Source organism: Stenella coeruleoalba (genome assembly GCF_951394435.1).
Source record: "Stenella coeruleoalba genome assembly, chromosome: 9".
Taxonomy (NCBI): Eukaryota; Metazoa; Chordata; class Mammalia; order Artiodactyla; family Delphinidae; genus Stenella; species Stenella coeruleoalba.
In genome coordinates this window covers 73266673-73290875 of record NC_137155.1, presented here as the reverse complement: position 1 = coordinate 73290875, position 24203 = coordinate 73266673, and the positions used below count along the sequence as shown (strand labels likewise).

General features: G+C 38.7%; 1 protein-coding gene across 1 annotated transcript in view; it reads right to left on the bottom strand.

The window, feature by feature from the left end:
• CFTR (CF transmembrane conductance regulator) overlaps positions 1-21811 on the bottom strand; it is a gene marked incomplete at its 5' end in the record, with an annotated part of 195052 nt that extends 173241 nt beyond the window's left edge. Inside the window, one exon of the mRNA XM_079931021.1 lies at positions 21759-21811. Within this exon, the coding sequence (XP_079787147.1) occupies positions 21759-21811 (53 nt within the window). The remainder of the gene's footprint in view (positions 1-21758) is intronic.
• Positions 21812-24203: the final 2392 nt, after the last annotated feature.

Genomic DNA, 24203 nt, shown 5'->3' with positions numbered 1-24203 from the left:
CCCAATATAGCCAAAAATAAATATAAATTAATTAATTTAAAAAAATTATAAAACTTTTATGCCTCCAAGCAGACCATCAATAAAGTAGAAAAAATAACCCAGAGAATGGGAGAAAATTTTTGCAAATCATATATCTGATAAGAGACCTGTATCTGGAACATACAAGGGACTCTTACAACTCAGTAATAAAAAGACAACCCAATTTAGAAATTGGCAAAGGATCTGAATAAACATTTCTCCAAAGAAGATATACAAACACCCCAAAACATATGAAAAGATGTTCAACCTCATTAGCCATTAGAGAAATGCAAATCAAAACCACAGTGAGATTCTACTACACACCCACTAGAAAGGCTAAATAAAAAAGACAGGTAACGATAAGTGTTGACATAGATGTGGAAAATAATATTAGAGCCCTTATACCCTGCTGGTGGGGAGGTAAAATTATGCAGCCACTTTGGAAAACAATCTGAAACAAAATATTAAACAGAAAGTTACCATATGACCCAGCAATTCCACTCCTTGGTGTATGCTCAAGAGAAATGAAAATATGTGTCCACATGAAAACTTGTACACAAGTGTTTATAACAGCATTTTTTATAATAAGCAAAAATGTAGAAACAATCCAAATATCTACCAACTGCTGAATGGATAAATGTATAATCCTACAACTTGAATATTGTTTAGCGATAAAAAAGAATGACATACTGATGCATGCTACAACTTGGATGAATCTTGAAAACACTGTGCTAAGTGAAAGAAGCTAGTCACAGAAGACCACACTGTTTCTTTTATATGTAATGTCCAGAACTGGCACACCTACGGAGAAAGTGGATTAGTAGTTGTCCAGGGTGGGGATGAAGGAGGGAATGGGGAATGATTGCTTATGGGTATGGAATTTCTTTTTGGGGTGATGCAAGTGTTCTAAAATTGGTTGTAGTGATAGTTACACATCTCATATACTTTAAGTAGGTAAATTTTTTGGTATGTGAATTATATCTTTAAAAAGCTGGTATTAAGACAAACAGCATAAAGAAATCAATTGTCAGCATGGATTTTAGAAACTTTTCCCAAATGTTTGATTTTCCCTCCTAGACTTGGTGAAATGCACATTTTTATTATGGTGACTTTGACACTCTAAACGCTTTCATATATGTCAGTGCCTGGGTAGCTGCTACAAGTGATTAAGACTCTGTGCAAAGCCCACGAAAGGATCTAAGGATTGATGACATGAAACATGAGTCATATAAATCGTTTATTCCTGGCCCCCGCAAGCAAAGCATTTAATTGCTGGAACTACTATGAATACAGAAAAAATAAGAATGGTGAGGGAGTAGCACTGGCATAAAAAGACCACTTCTAACAGCTATACTTAATCCATTCACATTTATTGGATTTCAGGGACTCAAGCAATTGAGAGACAATTAGCAATGCTACAAAAAATAGCCCAAGTCCGTGTACTTTAGAAAAGCAGCCTCAGAGCATTGTTTCATGGTTTTAGTTTGATTTTTATTCTATCTGGGCATGAAGCCACAAGTAAGAGACACAAAACTGATTATAGCTGGAACAACTGGCTAGAAAGATAGGATGATTAACTACCCAATAAAATTGCTGCATCTTGTATGAGTTCACTTTTAGGAACTCTTTACTAACCTAGAAAGACAAGTGATAACATTGCTCTCTAACTTCTGATTTTTATTTCCATTGGCAATAATAAATATATCTGGGGGCTTCCCTGGTGGCGCAGTGGTTAAGAATCTGCCTGCCAATGCAGGGGACATGGGTTCGAGCCCTGGTCCGGGAAGATCCCACATGCCGCGGAGCAACTAAGCTCGTGTGCCGCAACTACTGAGCCTGCGCTCTAGAGCCCGCGAGCCACAACTACTGAGCCCGAGTGCAACAACTGCTGAGCCTGCACTCTAGAGCTCACGTGTCACAACTACCGAGCCCATGTGCCACAACTACTGAAGCCCGCGTGCCTAGAGCCCATGCTCTGCAACAAGAGAAGCCACCACAATCAGAAGCCCATGCAAGACCCAACGCAACCAAAAATAAAAAAAATTATAAAAAAAAAGAAAGAAATATATCTGAAACCAAGAAAATAAGGAAGAGGGGAAATGGATTGGCCTTCTGATTTTATGGTAGAAATGCCACTGGGTTACTGGCTGGCATTTGTAAAAGCTTACAGAGAGAAACTTGTGTGACTATCAGAAAATCACCATTATTTTAGACAATTCCATACTAGCAACAGAGCAGAGAAGCAGTTTTAAGCATGAAAGGAAAAGAAGGAAAACAAGTTCTACGTCATCTTCTAAGGTAGGAACAAAACATACTTCACATGAGTGATGTAAGGATATCTCACACATGATATATTGATTTAACTGGTATTTATAATTAACCCACTTATTCCCTCACTTTTTTTTTTTTTTTTTGCGGTACGCGGGCCTCTCACTGTTGCGGCCTCTCCCGTTGTGGAGCACAGGCTCCGGACGCGCAGGCTCAGCGGCCATGGCTTACGGGCCCAGCCGCTCCACGGCATGTGGGATCTTCCCGGACCGGGACACGAACCCATGTCCCCTGCATCGGCAGGTGGATTCTCAACCACTGCGCCACCAGGGAAGCCCCTCCCTCACTTTTTTACATAACTCTGAATCCCTTATTGAAGCTCTTTGTTCACCTAGTTTGTTCAGACACCATCACTAGGACCCAAAGTAAACACTCGCTAACAGGCTTCTTCATCCTTCGGCAATGAAATCCGCATGTCCTTCAGGGTCAGGGTTGCCATTCTAGAATTAACTCAACATCTGGAGTCAAGGCCACTTGATATTTCTCTGCTAAAGTCTTTCTTGCAATATGGAGATAACTCTCCTCTCTTGGGGACAGAAATCCTCTGAGAAGCTCTGGGCTGTGGAGTCAGGGATCTGTTTGGTATGAGCTGTAATAGGCAAATCACATGCTAGACTCTCATGACCTTCAACTTCCAAATGACTTAATGACCCCTCACCATGTGTACAAAAAAAAATCACTACTTATTAAATCCTCTGTGATACCTGCTTTCCAGTTACTGCCTCAAAGCAACTTTTCCCAAAATTAAAAAAAAAAAAAGAAAAAAAGCAGTCTAAGTCCACCCAACATAGTTTATTTGAGGATGTTTACTTGTTTATTTTGCTTGATAGATGGAATGGTAAAATGGAGGTTGGAGACAACCTCAGAAATGTTTTAAGATGAAGATGCTTAAGAATGAATCTTCCAAGGGTAACATTCAAACGTGATGCATCAGGAAGACAAAGCTGGTGATTTTTTAAATTTAGGCATGATAAATCTGGTCTCTAGGGTTCTGCTTGGAATCCTCTAGCCAGATATATGATCAGTCAAATTCTAGAATTTTTCTCATTTATCTTAACTTTCTCTTTAACTTGTGTATGCTGTATGTTCTGTTATACTGTTATCCTGCTGCTACTCATGACTATTTCTCAGGATTCAAAGAGGCTTATGGTATTGTATTCAGACTTCTCCGCTGCAGATAATTCCCCATCTTCAAACTATATATGGAATTTGGTCATTGGTTGCATTTTAACCCTTTTTTATCTTCCATTGTTATTAGTTCAGCCTCTAGAAGACAAATCACAAATTATAGCATTAAAAGGTAAATTTAGGGGCTTCACTGGTTGCGCTGCTGTTGAGAGTCTGCCTGCCGATCCAGGGGACATGGGTTCGAGCCCTGGTCTGGGAAGATCCCACATGCCGCGGAGCAACTAAGCCCATGCGCCACAACTACTGAGCCTGTGCGTCTGGAGCCTGTGCTCCGCAACAAGAGAGGCCGCTATAGTGAGAGGCCCGCGCACCGCGATGAAGAGTGGCCCCCGCTTGCCGCAACTAGAGAAAGCCCACACACAGAAACGAAGACCCAACACAGCCATAAATAAATAAATAAATTTTTAAAAAAGGTAAATTTAGCATCTTCTTTATTTCTCCCTGCTTTGGCAAGGTGTGGAGTGTTTGCAGACACATTGTATGACTCAGAATTTAAGATTCAGATCCTGTTCCTGAGGTTCTGGAGCAATGCTAATGCTATTTTTCATTTTCTCGGAGCCTTGATGTCACTGAGAGGGACACTGACACTAAAACTCCTATGAGATGTAAGAGGAGGAGAACAGTAGTGGCTGAACCCTCACTCATCCCCAGTGTGAATCCCAGGAAAAAAAGGAGGTCTGACAGAAGCAGAGAATGGAGACAGCCATTGGTTCAAGGTTTATCATGGAAATAAGACTTCACTGCAAAAGCCTTACTTTAAATCCTCTTCACTTAGTCTCTACATCTTTTTTTCATATAGGCAACATATAAGTAAATAAAGATCCACAAAATAACCTAAGTTACTTTTTCCCCCAATAGCAAAACACGCAATAATGGACGACTGAATCATTAGATCCTAACAAGCAATTTAAAAGCTCAGAACAGTCACCTTTGGAATCAGGTCCTTAAAAAGAGAAATCATAACACAAATGATAATAGTTCAGTGCAAATCATTTTTACAGGCAGTTAAGAATTGTTTTTACTTCAAAATGTCATAATCTCTTGCTTGCATATACACGTTAGGAAAAAGAACTTTAAAGGAAACATCAAGCCAGATTCTCTTCCTTTTAAACTCTGTGGGAGCTCGCACTGGATGAAACCATTGATAATAAGATGGCTCTTAATTTTTTAAAGGATTCTCCTATTCCTATCATTTGATACAGCACTTTTTTTGGTTTTGTTCCAACACCAGCCAAATGCCAGGTCACACTGAAGAAAAATTAATAACTTCCTCAAAATAAAATCTGACCTCTATTTCCCAAAAATCTCAAATGCATTGAAATAGTTTCATATGAATTACGTGTGTCTCTCTACGATCTAGGTTTAATTTTCCTCCCATGCATTCCATTCTCTCCTGTACTTCCTCCACCTGAGCTGTCATTACTAATTGTCTATTTGCTTGTCTGCCAAACCCCTGTGTTTCCAAACACGCCAGACTATAAACTCCCCAAGGGCAAATACCTTAGAGATGTTTTTTACTGCTGTATTCCCTGCCTACCACAGAGCATAGCACATAACTGTCACTCAATTATTTTTTAAATTGTTAAATTTATGTTACCACATTATACTTTGCTAGTTTATTTCCCTCATAAGATTAACTTCCTGAGGACAATGTAGTTGTAATATATATCTTTATATCTCCATAGTCTGGTCCAGTGCCTGAGGCAGTGCAAAAAAAAAAAAAAAGTGAAAATATTTTTCAAGTCAATGGTAAATGCAGTGCAAATGTGAGGGTGCCTATACTTTTCCAGGGACCATTTTTTATTAACAGTTATGCCCCTTTTCTGAGTCATAAGTTAAAGCCAATAATTCTAAAACTTCCATCCAAAATTATTTAATTCTCCTCAATAAAATGTTTTCATTTTTAACACTCTTCATTACCAAAACATTCTAATGTCTGGCCTTCAAGCTATTTATTCTCAGTGGAGATGTACCAAAATTTCATAAATGGAAAGTTGTTCTTCAGTCTACTCAAGAACAACTGGACGCTTTTTCTTTTTCATTTATTTATTTATTTTTTCTTTCTTTGTGGTACACGGGCCTCTCACTGTTGTGGCCTCTCCCGTTGCGGAGCACAGGCTCCAGACGCGCAGGCTAAGCGGCCATGGCTCAAGGGCCTAGCCGCTCCGAGGCATGTGGGATCTTCCCGGACCGGGGCACGAACCCGTGTCACCTGCATCGGCAGGCGGACTCTCAACCACTGCGCCACCAGGGAAGCCCTGGACCCTTTTATTTTGACCCTTCTTGACCGTTCCCATGTCATGTCACCTGACGTACTTGACATTGTCTCCATGTTACCTGTGTACCATTACAAATGAGGTACACACAGCTTTTTAAAAAATTTCATAAATTAGTGTAACCCTCTATATGTATTATACTTTAGAGTTTCAAATTGCTTCCATAGCTCATTCTGCTCCTGAAGACTATTACTATTTTCGGTTGAATTGTGCTCCTCTCAAAAAAGATATATTTTAATTCTAACACCAAGTACCTCAGAATGTGATCTTTACAGAGGTGACCAAGTTAAAATGAGTTCATTAGTGTGGGCCCTACGCCTATATGACTGGTGTTGGGTTGCATGGGTTGCATGGGTTGCATGTCCTTATAAAAAAAGGAAATGTGGACACAGAGACAGGCACACAGGGAAAATGCCATGTGAAGATGAAGGCAGAGATCAAAGTGAGGTGTCTATAAGTCAAAGAGTGCCAGCAAATCACCAGAAGCTGGGGGAGAACATGGAACAGATTCTCTCTCAGAGCCTCAGAGGAAACCCAACCGGCTGACAGCTTGGTCTCAGACATCCAGCCCTCAGAACTGTGAGACATTACATTTCTGTTGTCTAAGCCACCCAGATTTTGGTACTTTGTTACAGCAGCCCTAGCAAACTAATGCACTGGCTTATAAGAGCATGATGGTAAGAGGGTGTTTTGGGATGAGACTTACACTTAACTTGGTGGACATTGGACAAAACAGATTGCCCTCCATAACGTGGGTGGGCCTCATCCAATCAACTGAATGCCTGAATAGAACAAAAATGCAGGCTTGACCAAACAAGAGAGAATTCTCCAGGAGATTGCCTTCAGAATAAAACTGGAACATCAGCTCTCCTGGGTCTCCAGCCTACCAGCCTATGCTGCAGATTTTGGACTTGCCAGCCTTCATAATCATGTGAGCCAATTCCTTGTAATAAATCATTTTATATACATATATATATATATATCCTATTTGTTTCATTTCTCTGGAGAATGCTGACTAATACACATATTAAACACTCAATGAATATTAGATCTCATAATAATGCTGAGCTGTGTTAAGAGGAGGAGAACTCATTGTACTGATGAGCATAACATCATCATCAAAGTTAAGTAAATTACCCAAGATCATATTGCTGTTAAGTCACAGAGCAAAGATTCAAGCCAGGTCTGTCTGATTCCAAAATACATGTTTCTTCCCCTATATATTGCTACTTAAGAGTTGACAGTAAGGATAGAGACAAAGTCAAATGTGAGACCATTTTCTAAGAGTATAGGATGGGTGAAATGAGGACTCAAGGGAAGGTCGAGACCAACCAATATGGGGGAAAAACTAGTTCAGTGGTTTTCAAACTATGGACCCCAACACCTAGTGTTCCCCTGAGATACTTCCTGGAGTTCACCAACTTTTGATTTGAAATGTCAATATTTTAAAGTATGTTTTACTATTCTAAAAATAAGAATAAAATCATCACACATTCCCAAAACTGTTATATGAAAATTTTAACACACTGGGTCCATCCAAACATTATCCTGGACTTCAAGGCTAACTCATTTAGTGTCCACTGTGCAGGAAAGCTTCCCCGACATCTCTTTGAACCTATTTAAACATATTGCAATCTGTCATTGGTTATACCCACACTGCATAAGTGAGCATGTTCACTATAAACCAAGTGAACATGGTCTATAGGGAACATGCACCAAGACATGCATATATAGACTTGCACCAGGCTCAATTAACAGCCCATCATATCTCTGGCATACCTGCTTATACAAGGTTTCATTCCAGCATAACAGAGAGTTGTGCAATTCCCAGGGAATGATAACAAGAAGCGTATGATATTATCTTGGTTTTACAATACTTTACCATGCTTACTCAACAATAAGGTGACATTGATTACCAGACTCATCATCATTAGAGGGCCTTTCCAAAAAAAGCCCCTCTAAATTAAATATACACAGTTAAAAAAATTTTTTTTCAGTATTATATACTTATTCACACAATTACACACCACTTCCTTCTTCAGTGTCATAATTAAAGTTTTCTTCTAAGCCTTCACATTCAGGTCAAAAATATACTTTTGAATTATTCTTGGTATTCACAGTTATGAATAGGGTTACAAGTGGCAAGTTGCATTCACACCACCTTCACCTGTAGGACAGGCAGTATAATTTCAAAGTAAAGCACAGTGCTGAGCTTGGGCAACTTCTACCTTAATTACAGTGCTTGGTATGCCAGACAAACTTCAGACTAAATAATTACTGTTCTTTCAAAACTAGATCACAGAATAATCTTTCTCAAGAAATTTCAAGCAAGAAACTAAATTTAAGTTAAAAGTCAACCTTGTGGGGTACAACCAATGCAAATAATTCAACTGAAGTTACAGGAAGATATACCTTCTATGAACTGCTAAGTTCCCATATTTCAAGTTATTCCTGGGCCTGATGGCTGACAGGTTTCTTTTGACATCAATTATAAGAGTCATCTTAATTTCAGAAGCATAATGTGAAAAACGTAAGCATGTAGGACCAAGGAAAGAGCACGTAAATGTTATATAGTCATTTCAGCCCTTATCTTGGAGCAGGAGGTTACCTATATCTTTGTATTTATGGAGGACTTACTGTCTTTTATTTTCACTTTTATTTGCATATATTGCAGTTCCATGGAAGATTTCCTTTGGATTCTGGATTCACTGATAAAAATATTGTTTTTAAAAAATTGTAAAAACCACTGCACTAGGAAAATCCAAGATTTATACATACAAAGAGTCAAACATCAAGTTGAAGAACCATCTGCGAGGTGACTCTGCCTCTTCCTTCAGCCCCAAGAAATACAGTAAGAGTAAACATAAAGAAACAATTGACATGAGTGATGAACAACCAGGGACTGGTGATCAGAACAGGACACCAAAGAGGGTGGGTGGTGGTGAGAGGAACACTAAAGTGACTGAACCTGGAACTCAGCGGAGGGGATTAAGTTGGTAAGGAAGGAAGAATGGCTACAAAAACGCAACAGAAAGCCTAGCTGAGTAGGTTTGACAAAGTGGAAGAAGGCAGGAAGCTAGACTTAGAAAATGAAAAAGATGAAGGGAGTTGATTAGTACCTGGATGGAAAAAATAAGGATAAGAAGTGCAGTCTGGGTCAAGTTTTGTGAAACTGAGCTGTGTTCATGTAACAATGGTTGGCTAATGGCATGCTTTTGGCTGATCACATCTCTCACTCTTCAACTGGACATTTAGAATTTTAAAGACCTCATTAATCTAAGACAAGACCCTTCTCTTCCCCTCCCCATCCTTCCCTCTTCACCTCTCTCCACCTCAAGTAGTTTGTCTTACAGATCCATGCAAAACACTGTCAGAGGGCATGCTCCTGGCACTTCCAAGAAGAACAGAGTCTAATGCCTTATTTAAATAATATTATTTATAATACATGTATCAAAAATAAATTTCAGAGACAAGAAATTAAGAAAACCTATATACAAAATTAAGTGAAACTATATAATTTACAAATTCCATTCTAGATTGTTGGATAGTGTGATACACTGGTTAAGAGTTCTAGAGATCAATGTAAGTTCATGTCTTGACTTCACAGTAATTAGCTGGGTGGCCTTGTATAAGCTCTTTAATCTTTCTAAACTACATATTTCTTACATGTAGACTCTATCTAAAATTATTTGAAGAATTCACTGAGATAATACGTATAATCCCTGGTACATAGAAAGTGCTTAGTAGATGTTAGGAGATACCGGAGGCAAAACTGCAGATTTCAAGAACTATTTAAGAGGAAATTTTGAATTCTGTGGCAAGTTGAACGATATCTATATTTCTATTGTTAATTTGCTTAAAAAAAATCTGAACTTTCAAAATTCTCTTCCTTGGATCCTAAGATTAAAAAAGAAGAATGTTAGGATGCAACTAGAGATTATCATACTGCGTGAAGTAAGTCAGAAAGAGGACAAATACCATATGATATCACTTATACGTGGAATCTAAAATATGGCACAAATGAACCTATCTACAAAACAGAAACAGCCTCATAGACATAGAGAACAGACTTGTGGTTGCCAAGGGAGAGGGATGCACTGAGAGTTTGGGGTTAGTAGATGCAAACTATTACATTTAGAATGGATAAACAACAAGGTCCTAATGTATAGCACAGGGAACTGTATTCAATATCCTGTGATAAGCCACGATGGAAAAGAATATGAAAAAAAGAATGTCTGTATGTGTATAACTGAGTCACTTTGCTGTACAGCAGAGACTCGCACAGCATTGTAAATCAACTATACTGCAATAAAAAAAATTTTTTTTAAAAAAGAAGAATTTTAGGAAAGAGAAGTTTAGTGGAGCTGGGAGAAGATGGAATCACCTCCATATCCCACGTTTTATGATTATGTGGTAGAATCCTGGTTTTTGTCCTCAAATCTGCAGTTTTCCAATCTTTCATTAAGGTTGAAAAGCACTAGTTGGGCCATTTAAACTCACTTTCTTAAGATTAACTTAATGGCTTTTAGACTTTAGTATGCAAAAAGAATCCCCTGAAATGTAACAAACAAACAAACAGGAAACAAAAAACCAGGATTATAGTTGCCCTCTCCCAGAGATTCTGGATTTAGTTGGTATGGAGTGGGACCTAGGAATCTGCATATTTAATGTAAGGTATATTATAGATACATAGATCTATCTTAATATATTTTTTGAGCAGGTGACTGGCAATTTGAGAAGCACTTATCTAAAGCTATAGAAAATACTGATATTTATGAAGGGCTTCTAATTTTAAGAGCATAAGTTTTTAACCTAAAGAATTTCTTGGGACTTCCCTGGTGGCAGAGTGGTTAAGAATCCACCTCCCAGTGCAGGGGACACGGGTTCGAGCCCAGGTCTGGGAAGATCCCACATGCCGCAGAGCAACTAAGCCGGTGCGCCACAACTACGGAGCCTGCGCTCTAGAGCCCGCGATCCACAACTACTGAGCCTGTATGCCACAACTACTGAAGTCCACACACCTGTGCTCCGCAACAAGAGAAGCCACCGCAGTGAGAAGCCTGCACACCGCAACAAAGAGTAGCCACTGCTCGCCGCAACTAGAGAAAGCCCACACTCAGCAACAAAGACCCAATGCAGCCAAAAGAAAAAAAAAGAATTTCTTAATCCTGTTTCTAGCTAGATTTCTTTTCCAACAGAATAACTAAACTTTGATCAAATTTTCATTGATAGGAGATTTGGCAACTCATTGTTTTTTAATAATAACATACGTGTCTACTAACCCCAGAATCTAACTCTACTTTGCAGTAATAGTGGCTGGAGTGACAGACCGTGACTCAAGAAAGACAAGAGTTGTGTTGCTACCCTTGGCAGAAACAGAAACAATTGCATCAGCAAAACCTTGTATGAGAGTTCAAAAAGGCTGCCAAGTTACAAGTTAACACCTCGGTGGATCCAAAGACTGTGTTCAAGGACTAAATCCAATATACATTTCTAAATGTAATGATCTTATCTTTACATTTCATAGGAAGTATTTAAAAATTTTTTAAATACATCAAACAATATTTGCTGTCAAGGAATTATACTGCTGACTTTAGAAAAGTTTATGTGAGATGACCTTTATTCAGTCATTTGGTAAATCAATAAAAAATTTAGGCCCCCTTCATTAAATGGAGTAAGGGAAAATCTATAGATATATATGATGGCCTTTGCTCCAAAGAGAAATAAAATTGTCTCATTAAAAATATCAATGTGGGGCTTCCCTGGTGGCGCAGCGGTTGAGAGTCCGCCTGCCGATGCAGGGGCCACGGGTTCGTGCCCCGGTCCGGGAAGATCCCACATGCCGCGGAGCAGCTGGGCCCGTGAGCCATGGTCACTGAGCCTGCGTGTCCGGAGCCTGTGCTCCGCAACTGGAGAGGCCACAACAGTGAGAGGCCCGCGTACCGAAAAAAAAAAAGAAAAAAGAAAAAAATATCAATGTGAAAATTCTAGTAAAAGAATAATTAGAATGTATAATAGGTTTTGATATGTGGCCTAAGCCTTCAAACTGCTATATCCTGGAATATATCAGAGATTCAACATTTATACTGAATAAAGGCATGCATGCATGAATAAATGAATGAATAAAAATCACATTAGTATTTCAAAAATTACTTTTACATTAATGAGTTCATTTTACAGTGCTTGTCTTTCTAGCTAATAAAATTGCATAAAACCTTAGCTCTGATGTTATTGGAATGGCTGAATTGGAGCTTTAATTTCATCAGTCTTATAAACTCTTAATACAGTGAATAAAATTTTGGATCTCAGCGTCATTATATATTTTATGCTCTTATTTATGAAACTGATTTATGAAATTACCTATTGTTTAACTTCATGAATGATGTTGAGCCAAGTTTGCTCCATAATCAAATTAATCCATAGGGGATTTATTTGTGCACTTTTGTTCACAGTCCATATATACAAGATATATATTCACTTTTATGGATAGGAGAGATTAACTCTAATAGATCTCAGATGAAAAGCGACGGAAAAGAGGCTAATGTGTTTCAGAAGCCAACCCTATCTTTGATTGAAAGGGAGAAGTTCTTCTGGTAATAAATATTTCATCAGCTTATTTATTATTTTGAAAAATGTATTCAGAGGTCCAAGACTAAATTGAGTTTAAGGTCTTTTTTTTTTTAAGACTAGATTGTGGTATATACATTTAGGAAGAAATTCTGGAAATAATCATTGAAATAATCTGTTTTAAAATTAAACTGTCAGGCACCCAGAATACTCACATGATATTTGAAGAGAAAAAATATTTCAGGTGGAAAACTCATCTTTAGCAAAGCATTGATCTTCTGAAGAAAAATAATAGTGTACTAACTTAACCTAGAATTTTCCTAGAAAGTCCTGTAACCCACACAAGAAAGCAAACAAAAAAACCAAATTTTCCTATTTTGTTATACTTTAGAATTCATGGATTTGGTAAAGCAACTAAAATTTTTATTCAAAATTGATATTTTATCTTCAGAAAAGTCAAATGGAAAGTTTTTAAAATTTCATATTTATAAGTAAATTTTTACATTTCCATCAAAAATTAAATTTTAGAAGTATAAACATAAACTGAATTAGTCAAGTTTTATTCATTCAACAAGTATATATATATATTTTTTTTTTTTTTTTTTTTTTCTTGCGGTACACAGGCCTCTCACTGTTGTGGCCTCTCCCGTTGCGGAGCACAGGCTCCGGACGCGCAGGCTCAGCAGCCATGGCTCACGGGCCCAGCCGCTCCGCGGCATGTGGGATCTTCCCTGACTGGGGCACGAACCCGTGTCCCCTGCATCGGCAGGCAGACTCTCAACCACTCCGCCACCAGGGAAGCCCCAACAAGTATATTTTAAAGGCCTACTATTCACCAGGGAGTCAGACAGGTGCTGGAACCAAAAGATGGATAAGATAGAGCCTATACCTTAAAGGACGCATAAAAAAAATGTATACGCAAAAAAGAAGTAAAGAAGAGATGGTCAGTAGGTTCCTATAAGACAAAACTATTCTGAGAAGTTAATATCTAATCTAATGTTAAACTACTGTTCCCTCTTCTGAAAAGTCCACTTTGCGTGTCTAAGTGTTTCACTTACTTTTAAAATTACTCAATTATTGAATACACTAATGTTAATTACAAATGAGCCCTGAAATTTTTTCTAGATCTTTATTTAAAACTAAGTAATTTTAAAGCTGCAAATTCTGAAGCTTATTGCAATAGAAGTTTTTAAAAAAATATTATATGAAATTCAATTTTCAGTGCCCATAAATAAAGTTTTATTGGAATGCAGCCCTGCCCATTTGTTTGCATCCTGTCTATGGCTCCTTCCCTACAATGGCAGAGACTATGTGGCCCACAACATTGAAAATATTTACTACCTGGCCTTTTACAGAAAAAGTTTGCCGACCCCTCATGTAAAGGATAGCAATGGATTTGGGCTGAAAAAGTACAGGTTTGTTGTTGTTCTATTTTCCAGAGTTCGTAGAGATATTTAAAATAAATAAAATGTGCAAAGAGAGCTTCCTATAAAGTTTCTCCAGTATGCTGCCTCTATGAGGATTGCTAATCCTGGCAAGCAGTGGCTTCAGTTTCTTGTTGCTCTCATAGCCAATACTGGGCTCCAAGGTCTGGCCTAGAATCTCCTCGAAACACAGCTGTCAGCACCTCTAGGATTCTGCCTATTAAGCTTAATTTTCACGTAATGGTCTGACTGGTAACAGATGAAACTCCTGTGTCCCTTTCTGAAGTTAAGAACTTCAGTTAAGAATTTCACTAGGTGTTGGGGTTGGGTGTGAAGTTGGGCAGAAGGTAGCTGCACCTATGTAGGCAATGCTAAGAAATTTCTGTGTGCTTTAACAGGTTCAAAGTTTTAACATAAAACAATGATATGTAATCTTTTCAAGAGTATGAGAATCTTCTTCTTTCAGATTAACAAAACTTAATAGTGGTATTAGGTATTAAATTAGGGTTTAAAATATATATTGAAACCACAGTGTTACCCATGGGCTTACACATTCTACATTATATATTTCTGTAACTTTGAAATACCTTTTTGCTAATGATCATGCATTACCTTTTTCAGTTATATTTTTTTCAGATTGTATTCCAGACAATCTTTTTTTCAATCACCGCAGACAATACTTAAAGCCCCAGTGAATTTTCATACGTCCTTCTTAAACGTCTATGATCGTAATAATCAGCTGTGTAAAAACTGCTGTTTAAATGTGTGAAGTTATGGTGGGGTGGGGACCCTTCATATATCAGTTGGTGGGTTTGCAGCGGAGGGTGCTAAGTAGAATTTCTAGGTAGAATTTAACTAGTGCTGTCCCTAGTATACCGCTGCTTTTTTTCTGACACACTCTCAGGTGACTCCATATCACAAAAAAGTTCAAAAAGTCAGCACTTTAAATTATTACCTAGATACCACCCTGGACTTTACTGAACAGTGTGAGGGATGTATTTACGATTCTGACTGTCACCTCTGACATCTAAATATCTCTCACCTAAAGCTCTAAATCACTTCAAAGTGTTTTCAAATATCATATTACCTGGCCTTGAGCCGTATGCATCATTTCCTTTTTCATCTCAAAAAGAAGTTGAGAGTCTTCATAAGCCTCCACCTCCCCCCGCAAGATGCCTCCTCCAACCGAAACCTCTGCCCTCAGCAAGCGTCAACACCACCCACTGCTACCCATGTCAGCAAATCTAGACAGCATCCTTGATTCTTCTCTCTTCTTCACTTTCCACCTCTAATCAATTACCAAACCTGTTGATTTTACCTCCTAATGTCTTTCAAATCCATCTTTCTCTCTATCCCAACTGCTACTCTTTCATTTCATCAGTTTTTTGCAAAACTGCAACAGTTTTGAACTGGACACATTGCTCCCCTGCTACAAAGCCACGGCTTTTGACTTTCAGTATGATAAAGCCCAGACAAAGTTCACCAAGCCCCTTACGATCTGGTCCTCGCTAGAGTTCCAGACCCAGCTCCCACAAATCTTTGTCACACATCTTATGCTCCAGTTACCGGGAACTTCTTTGACTCTTTTGAAGGTGCCATGCTCACTTTTGCTGCCAGTGCTACACACAGTCTGCCACTTCTGTATTTAAATTTTTCCTAACCCAGCCCTACCCTTTTTGTCTGGATAGGTGCCAACTCAAGAGTCACTCCTGCAGCAAGCCTTCCTTAACCGGTCTAAGACTGGATTAGATGCCCAGGGAGAGTTACTATAAGCCCTTGAAAATCTGGGTTTCAGAGAACTCATTCCATGAAGGCAGCACCAATTTCTTCCTTGTCCACGTCAACCTTCAAAATCCCTCTCATAGAATACAGAAGGTGGTGAATTAATGAATTAAGGTATCCTCCAAGCTGTGCTGAATCATAACCTACAAAGCCAGTATTGCTCTGACTCAGTTCTCTGAAGCAACCTATGGGAGAATTCTCTGATTATATCAGAGTAGAGCCCAGTTGTCCAGTTTCAGAGCTAAGAATCTTAACCAAAAGGACTGAGCAGAAATCTTCAAATCACTTCTTGACCCCATAAGCAAGGAATTAGCAAGCAGGCCTTCCCGCAAGGCAAAGGCCTGGCTATAAAGGAAGATAAGAAATATTTCACGGAATAATTACTCTAAGTATTAGAAAATCTGTCCAGGGTCCTGCTCACTTTGACCTCTCTTTATCAGAATAATGCTGTATTACAGGACTGTTGAATGTCAGCAAACTACAATATCCATAAATCTCCATGGATCACCATGGAATTATCATCATCACAAAGAAATATTTAGTAAACTGTTGCATGCAGGAGTCTTGAAATGGTCTGAATACTAAACAAGTCATAGAAGGCCCTGACATCCAGGGCTTTACAATTTGAAAGAGTCATTGATGTCAAAAGATAGTAATAAGCTAACAGAGCTGCACAAAGAATAGCAAACTTGACAAGTCTTGCGGCTTGGATACAGCTGTGAAAACAGATCATTCAGAGCTCTGTAAGAATATATTCGTTCTCTACATCAAGCAATCTAAGTGAATTTTTACAGCTTTCTTGCAAAAAGAAGCCTAAACTCTTAGGTTCAATAGCAAAGCCACTTTGTAATGCTAATTTTACTTTCAAACAACCACAAGGTAAAATCTTAGGAGCTGAAGAGAAGCACCTGAAATAGTAATGTTAACATATTTATAAAGTAAGCCTTCAGTCAGGGTTCCCAAACAACCAGACCTCTATCATAATCTGTTTTCTCCTCTTGACATCATTGCATCACAGAGATTTTGCTCCAGGGAAGAGCCCTACACAGATGCGTCAGGAATCACTGGAATCAAAATTGCCAAAATTGCTGCTGAGTCAGAGGTGGTTTTAAAGTTTTGATAAACAACATATAGCTGCACGCTAAACGGTTAACACCCTTCCCTGATGGTTTTGCAATCCTATACTTATATTGTAGCTCTATCACTGAAATTATAGGTTCCTGTGAAGCGACACTGATAATAATAATACATTTTATACTGGGGATCATTTAAGGGCCTTTTAAACAAGTTTTAACATTTATGCACTGAATATTATCACACTAACTCCTACTTCTTCCCATGAAACATTAATGGAAAACTGAAAAACCATGATTTCCCTAGTGTATCAGTTGGCTCTAGAGGATATTTTGACAGTCACATCAAACATAAAATATTAATGAACTAGTTAAGACAGCTGATTCCACTTCTCTCTTTAGCAAGGGATGGAATCTTACAGTTACACTGTATGGTATGTGTTATAAGTATATAAGAATCTTCCCAGAGAGTTGAGTAATAATTTGAACCAGCATATAAAAACTATTGGAATACACTTCATAACCAAGGAGGAATTTTTTAAACTTGCAAAATGAACTAGAAGAAACTTAATATATACACATATATTTTATATAATAAAATATAATTACAATTTTAGTAATATCATGCAGAGGAGGTACTTTTAGAACTGAGAGTTAAATCAGTCAAACTTGACACATATCCCAAGTTGCAAATCTGAACTGTATCATAAAAATCATGATTAGCAAAAGACAGATGGGTAGAAAGGAATTTTAGGGGACTGGTGTAGGGAGTCAACATTTGTCAGTGTTCAGGCAACACTGTTCCAGAGGGGCCCCTGTCCCAAAAGTGGCCTTCTCCAATTCCTACAAGAGACAAAGCCAAGAGAATGTATGGGAACCCTGGGCTGTCCTCACTGGATGGCATTTGCCCACTGACTGACTAAATGAACTCATGCTATCGAGGGACCCTTGGCAGCTGTACGTATCAATACGAATTGTGCAACTCATACCGGCATTTTGTTTTATGCATCTATTTCTTTTGATTTGGATAGTCTAAGCCTTGTCTGAGAGACGAACCTGAGATACAATATGTGTATTGATCAGGATAGGAACAGGCCCTTGTTTGAGTGGCCATCTGGTCTCCCTTGGCAACATTTCTATAAATACCCCCAACAAACTGCAAAAATACTTATGGCTCTGCCATAATTTTAGATTCCCTCACATCTTGCAAAAAGTAAATAAAATGTAAATATAAAGTCATTGTGATGGGTTTTTTTTTTTTTTACATATACTGTAATTTATATAACCAAATTAGTGTGGTCCTCTTCAAAATTGTCATCTTTATGGGTCTTTCATTACATACTTGCTGTAATCATCTTCTGTTGCTCAAAGCACTTTCGTTTCTCTTCATTAAGAAATGTCTTTCAAGTTTGCAATACACTTTTGGAATGATAATACCTAAGCTTAAGTAGCACTTGGCTGTTAACAAAGCAAGTTATGATGAAAAATCTTTATACTTTTTTGAGCTACAATCAAAAGTCATTTAGAAGCAAGTCCAAGTGATTGGTCTGGGTAATATAACTTTTAATCCAAAGCAAGCTATGACTATAAAATAATGGCTAAAAAAGGTAATGAAGCTACTTATGAGAATAAATTTATATACTGTTTTAAAGTTAATTGCATTAAAAGAATCCAAAAATATTCTGATCAAAGGCAGAATTTCACTGGTAGCTACTTTGATCCACCACGTCCATCCTGATGTAGAAATTCTAATGTATTTATTTAAAAATCTCTCATTACTTCATATTTAATGATTACAAAAGTAACTTAAATTATCTTATTATTAACCTGAGACTTACAATATTCGACTCTTTGCTGAATTTCCACTTTAGAGCCTAACCTTGTTTACTTTTTGGTCTTACTTGAGACTTACCTGTGGAATTTATTGGGGGCCCCTATATCCAGTCTTAGTAAGAAAACTGTGGCATTGTACACATGGATTCTGTGGGGCTCTGACAATTCCTCAAGTATAGATCTAGACTTCTGGTATGAAAACCATGACCAAAATTCAAGCTGTGTCATCTGACACATGGTTTGGTACACAATCTAACATCTAAAGAGAATATGGGAAATTCAGGACATGAGAGAAGACAGAGAACAAACTGAATAACCACCTTTAAAAGTTAGAAAATGTAAACTTGACAAATTGCTCAAAAATGAAAAACATAATCTCTCTTGGTAAACATTTGTAAATCAATTGCACTGGTATATAAATTATAAATTCTATGCAAATATATCACCTCTAGTTTAAAAACATCTTTGTATTTCATAAAAGCTTTAAGTCAATGTAACTTGGTCTCCATGATACACACTATTTGAATTTTTGTGGTGAAATTCTCTTTTACGTTATGTTTATAATATTGACATTATTATTATTTTATGCATTATGACACCTCAGATATCTTTCAAATTTCATACTTGATGTGAAATTCATGCAAAATTAAGAAAGTACTTAGGGTTTCCCTGGTAGCGCAGTGGTTGAGAGTCCACCTGCTGATGCAGGGGACGTGGGTTCGTGCCCCGGTCCAGGAAGATCCCACATGCCGCGGAGCGGCTGGGCCGGTGAGCCATGGCCACTGAGCCTGCGCGTCCGGAGCCTGTGCTCCGCAACGGGAGAGGCCACAACAGTGAGAGGCCCGCGTATCGTAAAAAAAAAAAAAAAAAAAAAAAAAAAAGTACTTAAATTTTTCCTAAACATTATTAGTTTTCCCAGTAACAAAATCTAGACAATAAGAGATATTTAATATAATCTATAAACCAGACCAAACAGCTTAATCTTTTATGACTCTGAAACTGAATGGATCATACTCAGAAAGTTAAATTCTGAGGCATTTAACAACATATGACACAAGCATATGACTTTTTCCCTGTATATCTGGTAATGCCATGTTGGACGAGATTTTTCCTAAATTAAATTCTCATCTAGGCCCATTCATTGCACATACAGATGGTCATAAAATTATATTCAACAAAAATGAATTGAATATTTTATATAAACAAGGTATGTGCTATTGTAAAGAATGTAAAAATATGGTAATTAATAATAATAACAGTGGCAGCTAACATTTACTAGGCTAACGACTGTACATGCATTTTTCTCAACAGATTAACCCCTAAGACATCGGTCCTACTAGTGTCCAAGTTTTAAAGGTCAAGTCACACAAACAGAGATGTTAAGGGACTTGCCTCAGGTCACAGAGCTACTAAGTAGCAGATCCAGGATCTGAATCAAAGCAATCTGAATCCAAGGCCTAAAACCCTGGACCACCGAGCAGGACTACTGTCTAATCCGAAGACAGAAAATACGTTTCTTACCTTTTCAGAATTACAACCCAGAAGGAAGTTTATAATCACTGGTACTTTAGGTGAATGTCAGTTCCTATAAATAGTAGGAACTTAACTTTTAAAAATATACCTATTCTTAGAGCAACTTATTATAAAGTAGTTTGAAGAGCAGGACTGAGTATGCTCTTCACAAATTTAGTAGCCATTATAATATTTATTTTTTAACAAACCCACCTGAGAGCATTTTTAAAACTATACCAAAATGTGTAAGGTGATCTGTTTTAAAAAAAGAAAAAAATACTTTGATAGACCAACAGTGATATAATTTAAATCAACAATGAGCTAATTTAAAGTTCCTTAGTATTATACTTAGACGTAGCCATGGGATATGTATTCTTCTGAAAACTGCATTTTTTTTAAAACTGCATTTTTAGACAGAATGGCATTTAGGTTCCTCCAAGTGCTCTAGTAGAAAGGCTACAATTTATGCCAATTACCATTCTGATTTTGTAAATAACAGGAAAACAGATCAACAGACAATTCCATTCATACAGATGCAGTAACAAAAGGTGCTGAAAACACCCACCCAAGAGTCAATTCCAAACAGTAAAGTCCTTCTCTCCCATCCACAGGGAGGAGCTCTCCTTCTACGGCCTATGCCCTCTCCTTAACACCTGAGTTCCAGGTTTGCTGCACATTCAGAGAATAAAACATTTTAGAAAGATGTGAAAGCCAAGCTCCTTTCTCCCACACACATATGAGCATATTTCTAATGTATTTGACTTTTCTGATACCTAAGTATGCTGATTCATTAGATAATTATGAATTAGTAATATCCCATGAGAGAGCTGAACCTATTCATTCATACAAGTATAACAGAAACAAAGTAGATACAGTATCCAAAGAACACTTCAAATATGAAATGCTACATCTAACTACACTTTGCCTAAGACTCTGAACTTAGACTCAATTTTTTAAAATCTCATTAGATGAAGTTCACAAGCTTTTATGGCTCATCACATGTAAAGTAGGATAAGAGTACAATTTGTTAAATGTCAGTTGGTTTAACTTCAGTACCTATTCCCATGGTTTCACATTTCCATGGTAATTCTGACCCCTCTTTTAAAATGTATAGCTTGTAGAATTGGCTTTTTTAAAAACAGATATTTCGAAGGATTTGCTTTCATTCTTAAAAGAAAGAATAATGGAATTGTGGCAAATACTTGTTAGATATACTCAGTATCATAACAATAAAAACTTTAAGCACATATTACCCACTTTATATTTCTCCCCTATAAACGTTCAAAATTCAGTCAACAAGTGTTTTCTGAGCACCTACTACATGCAGGCATGGCACTTGTAGTACATGAGCCAAGAAGACTTCTAAGTTTCCAAGGCATGAAGGAGGGAAAAATAGGGGCCAAACGTAAGTATTTGTTATTAACAAGTTTATAATTCACAAGTTTCTTAGAAAAATCTAAGGAGACAATTGCACAGTAGCACATTTGGGTCTTGAGAGTGATTTTCAGCTGCAAGTAGTTAAAACTTCAGGGTTAAGCTAAGGCTCTTTATTCACACAATCGGCTTCAGTTTATTCTTTTATCTCTTCCTAATGTTTTCTATCTTATTCCACAAAATCCTCGTTCTCCTCCATAGCAATGAATGACAGCGCATCTTTTTAAAAAACTATTCCACTTTCCCCAAAACCCAGCCCATACACGCGTCCTCCTCTTTCCTGGGCACGTGTGCTTCCAAAGCTCAGCTGGACACCCTCTCACCTGAAAAAAAGTTGGGAGAAGACGCTGGCCTTTTCCAGAGGCGACCTCTGCATGGTCTCTGGGAGCACCGGGGTCCCTGCCGGGGCAGGCCGGGCACGAGCTCCTAATGCCAAACGCCCTACTCTTCTCAGAGACTGCCGCTCGCCCCTTTTTCTCTGACCTGCTGTGATGTCATTTGCTTCCAACTCCCCCCACCCACCCCTACCCCACACACCTCCCCTCTCCTTTCGCTCCTTCCTCCGCCTCCACTGCCCAGGTTAAAAGCTGGACCCTGCCTGGTCCGGCCCCAAATTTGCTCTAGCGGCTTTCTCCACCCCGTCCGCGCCCAGCGTCCGTGCCGCGCCCGCTCCTTCGTTCTCGCCTCCTTCCCTCCCTCGCTGCTCCGCGCCACCCTTTCCCGGTTCTGACTCCCAGCCTTCCCTCCCTCGCGCGCGCTCCTTCCAGGTCCGTGTCCCTACCTACCGTCCGGCCCCAGCCCAGCCCGCAGGCGGGGGACCGTCGCGGCCGCTCTCCAGGTCCAGACAGAAGGAGCCACCAGCGGAAGCAGCGCCAGTCAGTCCGCCGGGAGCCTCCTGGACCCTCCTGCACCCCAGGCTCCGCGAGACCCAAGGCACGCCGCGGCCAACTTCCCCGAGCCTTCTTCCTCCTCCCTTTTTCCGAGATCCTAGCCGGGTTCGTGTTACGTTTGCACGGTGCCTTTTGAAAGGGGAACGAAAAGATGTCTCTCCTGTAGCAAACTGCAGCCTCGGAGAGCTGCAAAGTTCCACGGCAGCGTCTGATGTGTTCGCCTTAGCGCTTCCCTTGAGTGTCAGAGGGAAAAACCAAGCTTGTTCGTTTTCAGGCTTAGGTGAGCTGCAAGTGTGGCCCCTTAGGAGCCGTACTTCAGGTGGAGGGAATCCCTATAAGGACGTAAGAGGAATTGCCGCTTTGTCCATTACCCGCCCAGGATTTGTTCATTGTCTGTCCTAAGTTTTTCAGTCCGGCTTGCAGTTTTCAAGAAGGCTTTTGTGTGTGTTAGCGACTACGATGATGACAAGCGGCCAGTGTGTAGACTCACCCGCCATCCTATAGTTCCTAGTCTCGTTCGGCAAAATATCTTGACCAATAACACTGAAAGGAATCCAAACAATCTTTGAAGCGAAGGTAGCATGTTAACGCTGACCTGCCTCAGAGAAACGCCATCTTCAACTCTTGAAGGGCATCTAAGCTTTCCCAGGTGTGGGCGCTCTAGCTTCCCCGAGTTTTTGCTGCGTGGATTGTGTGCCTGTTTGATGGTTTTTAAAGAACCAAATCGTTCGTTCCTGAATCCTGTTGTGTAAAAGCAAGGGCACATTGAGTTTAAATTGAAAAATTCACATGGAAGTAAAAAGTTTGGTCTGATTACGTTAATGCCTCTACACCTAAAGCAAGGGCGTTTACTTATGAATTGCTTGTTGTTCACTTGTGGTCACCCAGATACAGTACAAATGAAACTGCAATTCATAATAATAGAAAGACAGGAACACGTATTTAAATTAATAAATGTGTTCAAATCAGGCCTTTATGGCTTCCCTTTGCATTTCCATGTCACCTTTTTTTTTTAAACCTTAAAGTGGGTTTTATAAACATTTCAGTTTTATTATCCTAAATTTTAACAGTAGGGAAAATAACACTAAAGAGATAGGCAAATTGCATAAAGTTAGATACCAGGAGAAAACTTAATTTCTAACACATGATCTCTTGCTTCAAATCCTGTACCTGTGTTTTCCTCTCTCCCGTGTGGCAGGCAAATCTAGGCTCTGCCTTCATTATTGACTTTTCCCAGGTATGTGATTGAACTCACTTCATCCACTTTCCCACCCTCCACTCTACTGTTTGCTTTATAACTGCTAATGTAACCCATCAAATGTAATACACACATTTTGAAAGGAAGCGGTAATCAGTTCCTCTTTGTTCTCAAAGAGCAGGAGACAATAAAGAGATTAAGAATTGAGTTCCAAAGAAGATCAAAGAAGCTGACCAAGTGATATGCCTCAGAGACCCCAAATATTTGTCAATCTCTTTCCTCTGAAAAGAATAGATAAAATAGTGACTATTTCTTGATTTCTTACTATTTGCCAGGCATCATCTCATGGGAATCTAACAACAACCATGTAAATAGGTGTTATTCTCCCCAGTTTTCAGTAGAGGAAACAGAAAAGAGAAGTAAATGCCTGTAATGATAGAGCTAACATTTAAACTCATGTCTGATTTCAAACCATCATGCCTATCAGTGCGTAATATTGCTTCTAATCAAATCATCCCTCATGCATTTATGTACTGTCACTTACACTGGTATAACCAGTCTTTCTTCTCATATTAGTTTCATGCAGTCGTAACTGCTAGACCTGTTCAAGAATGAGGCAAGAAAGCAGAAATCTGCAAACCAAGTAGCTACTGGAGTTCACACTTTTAAAAGATGACATC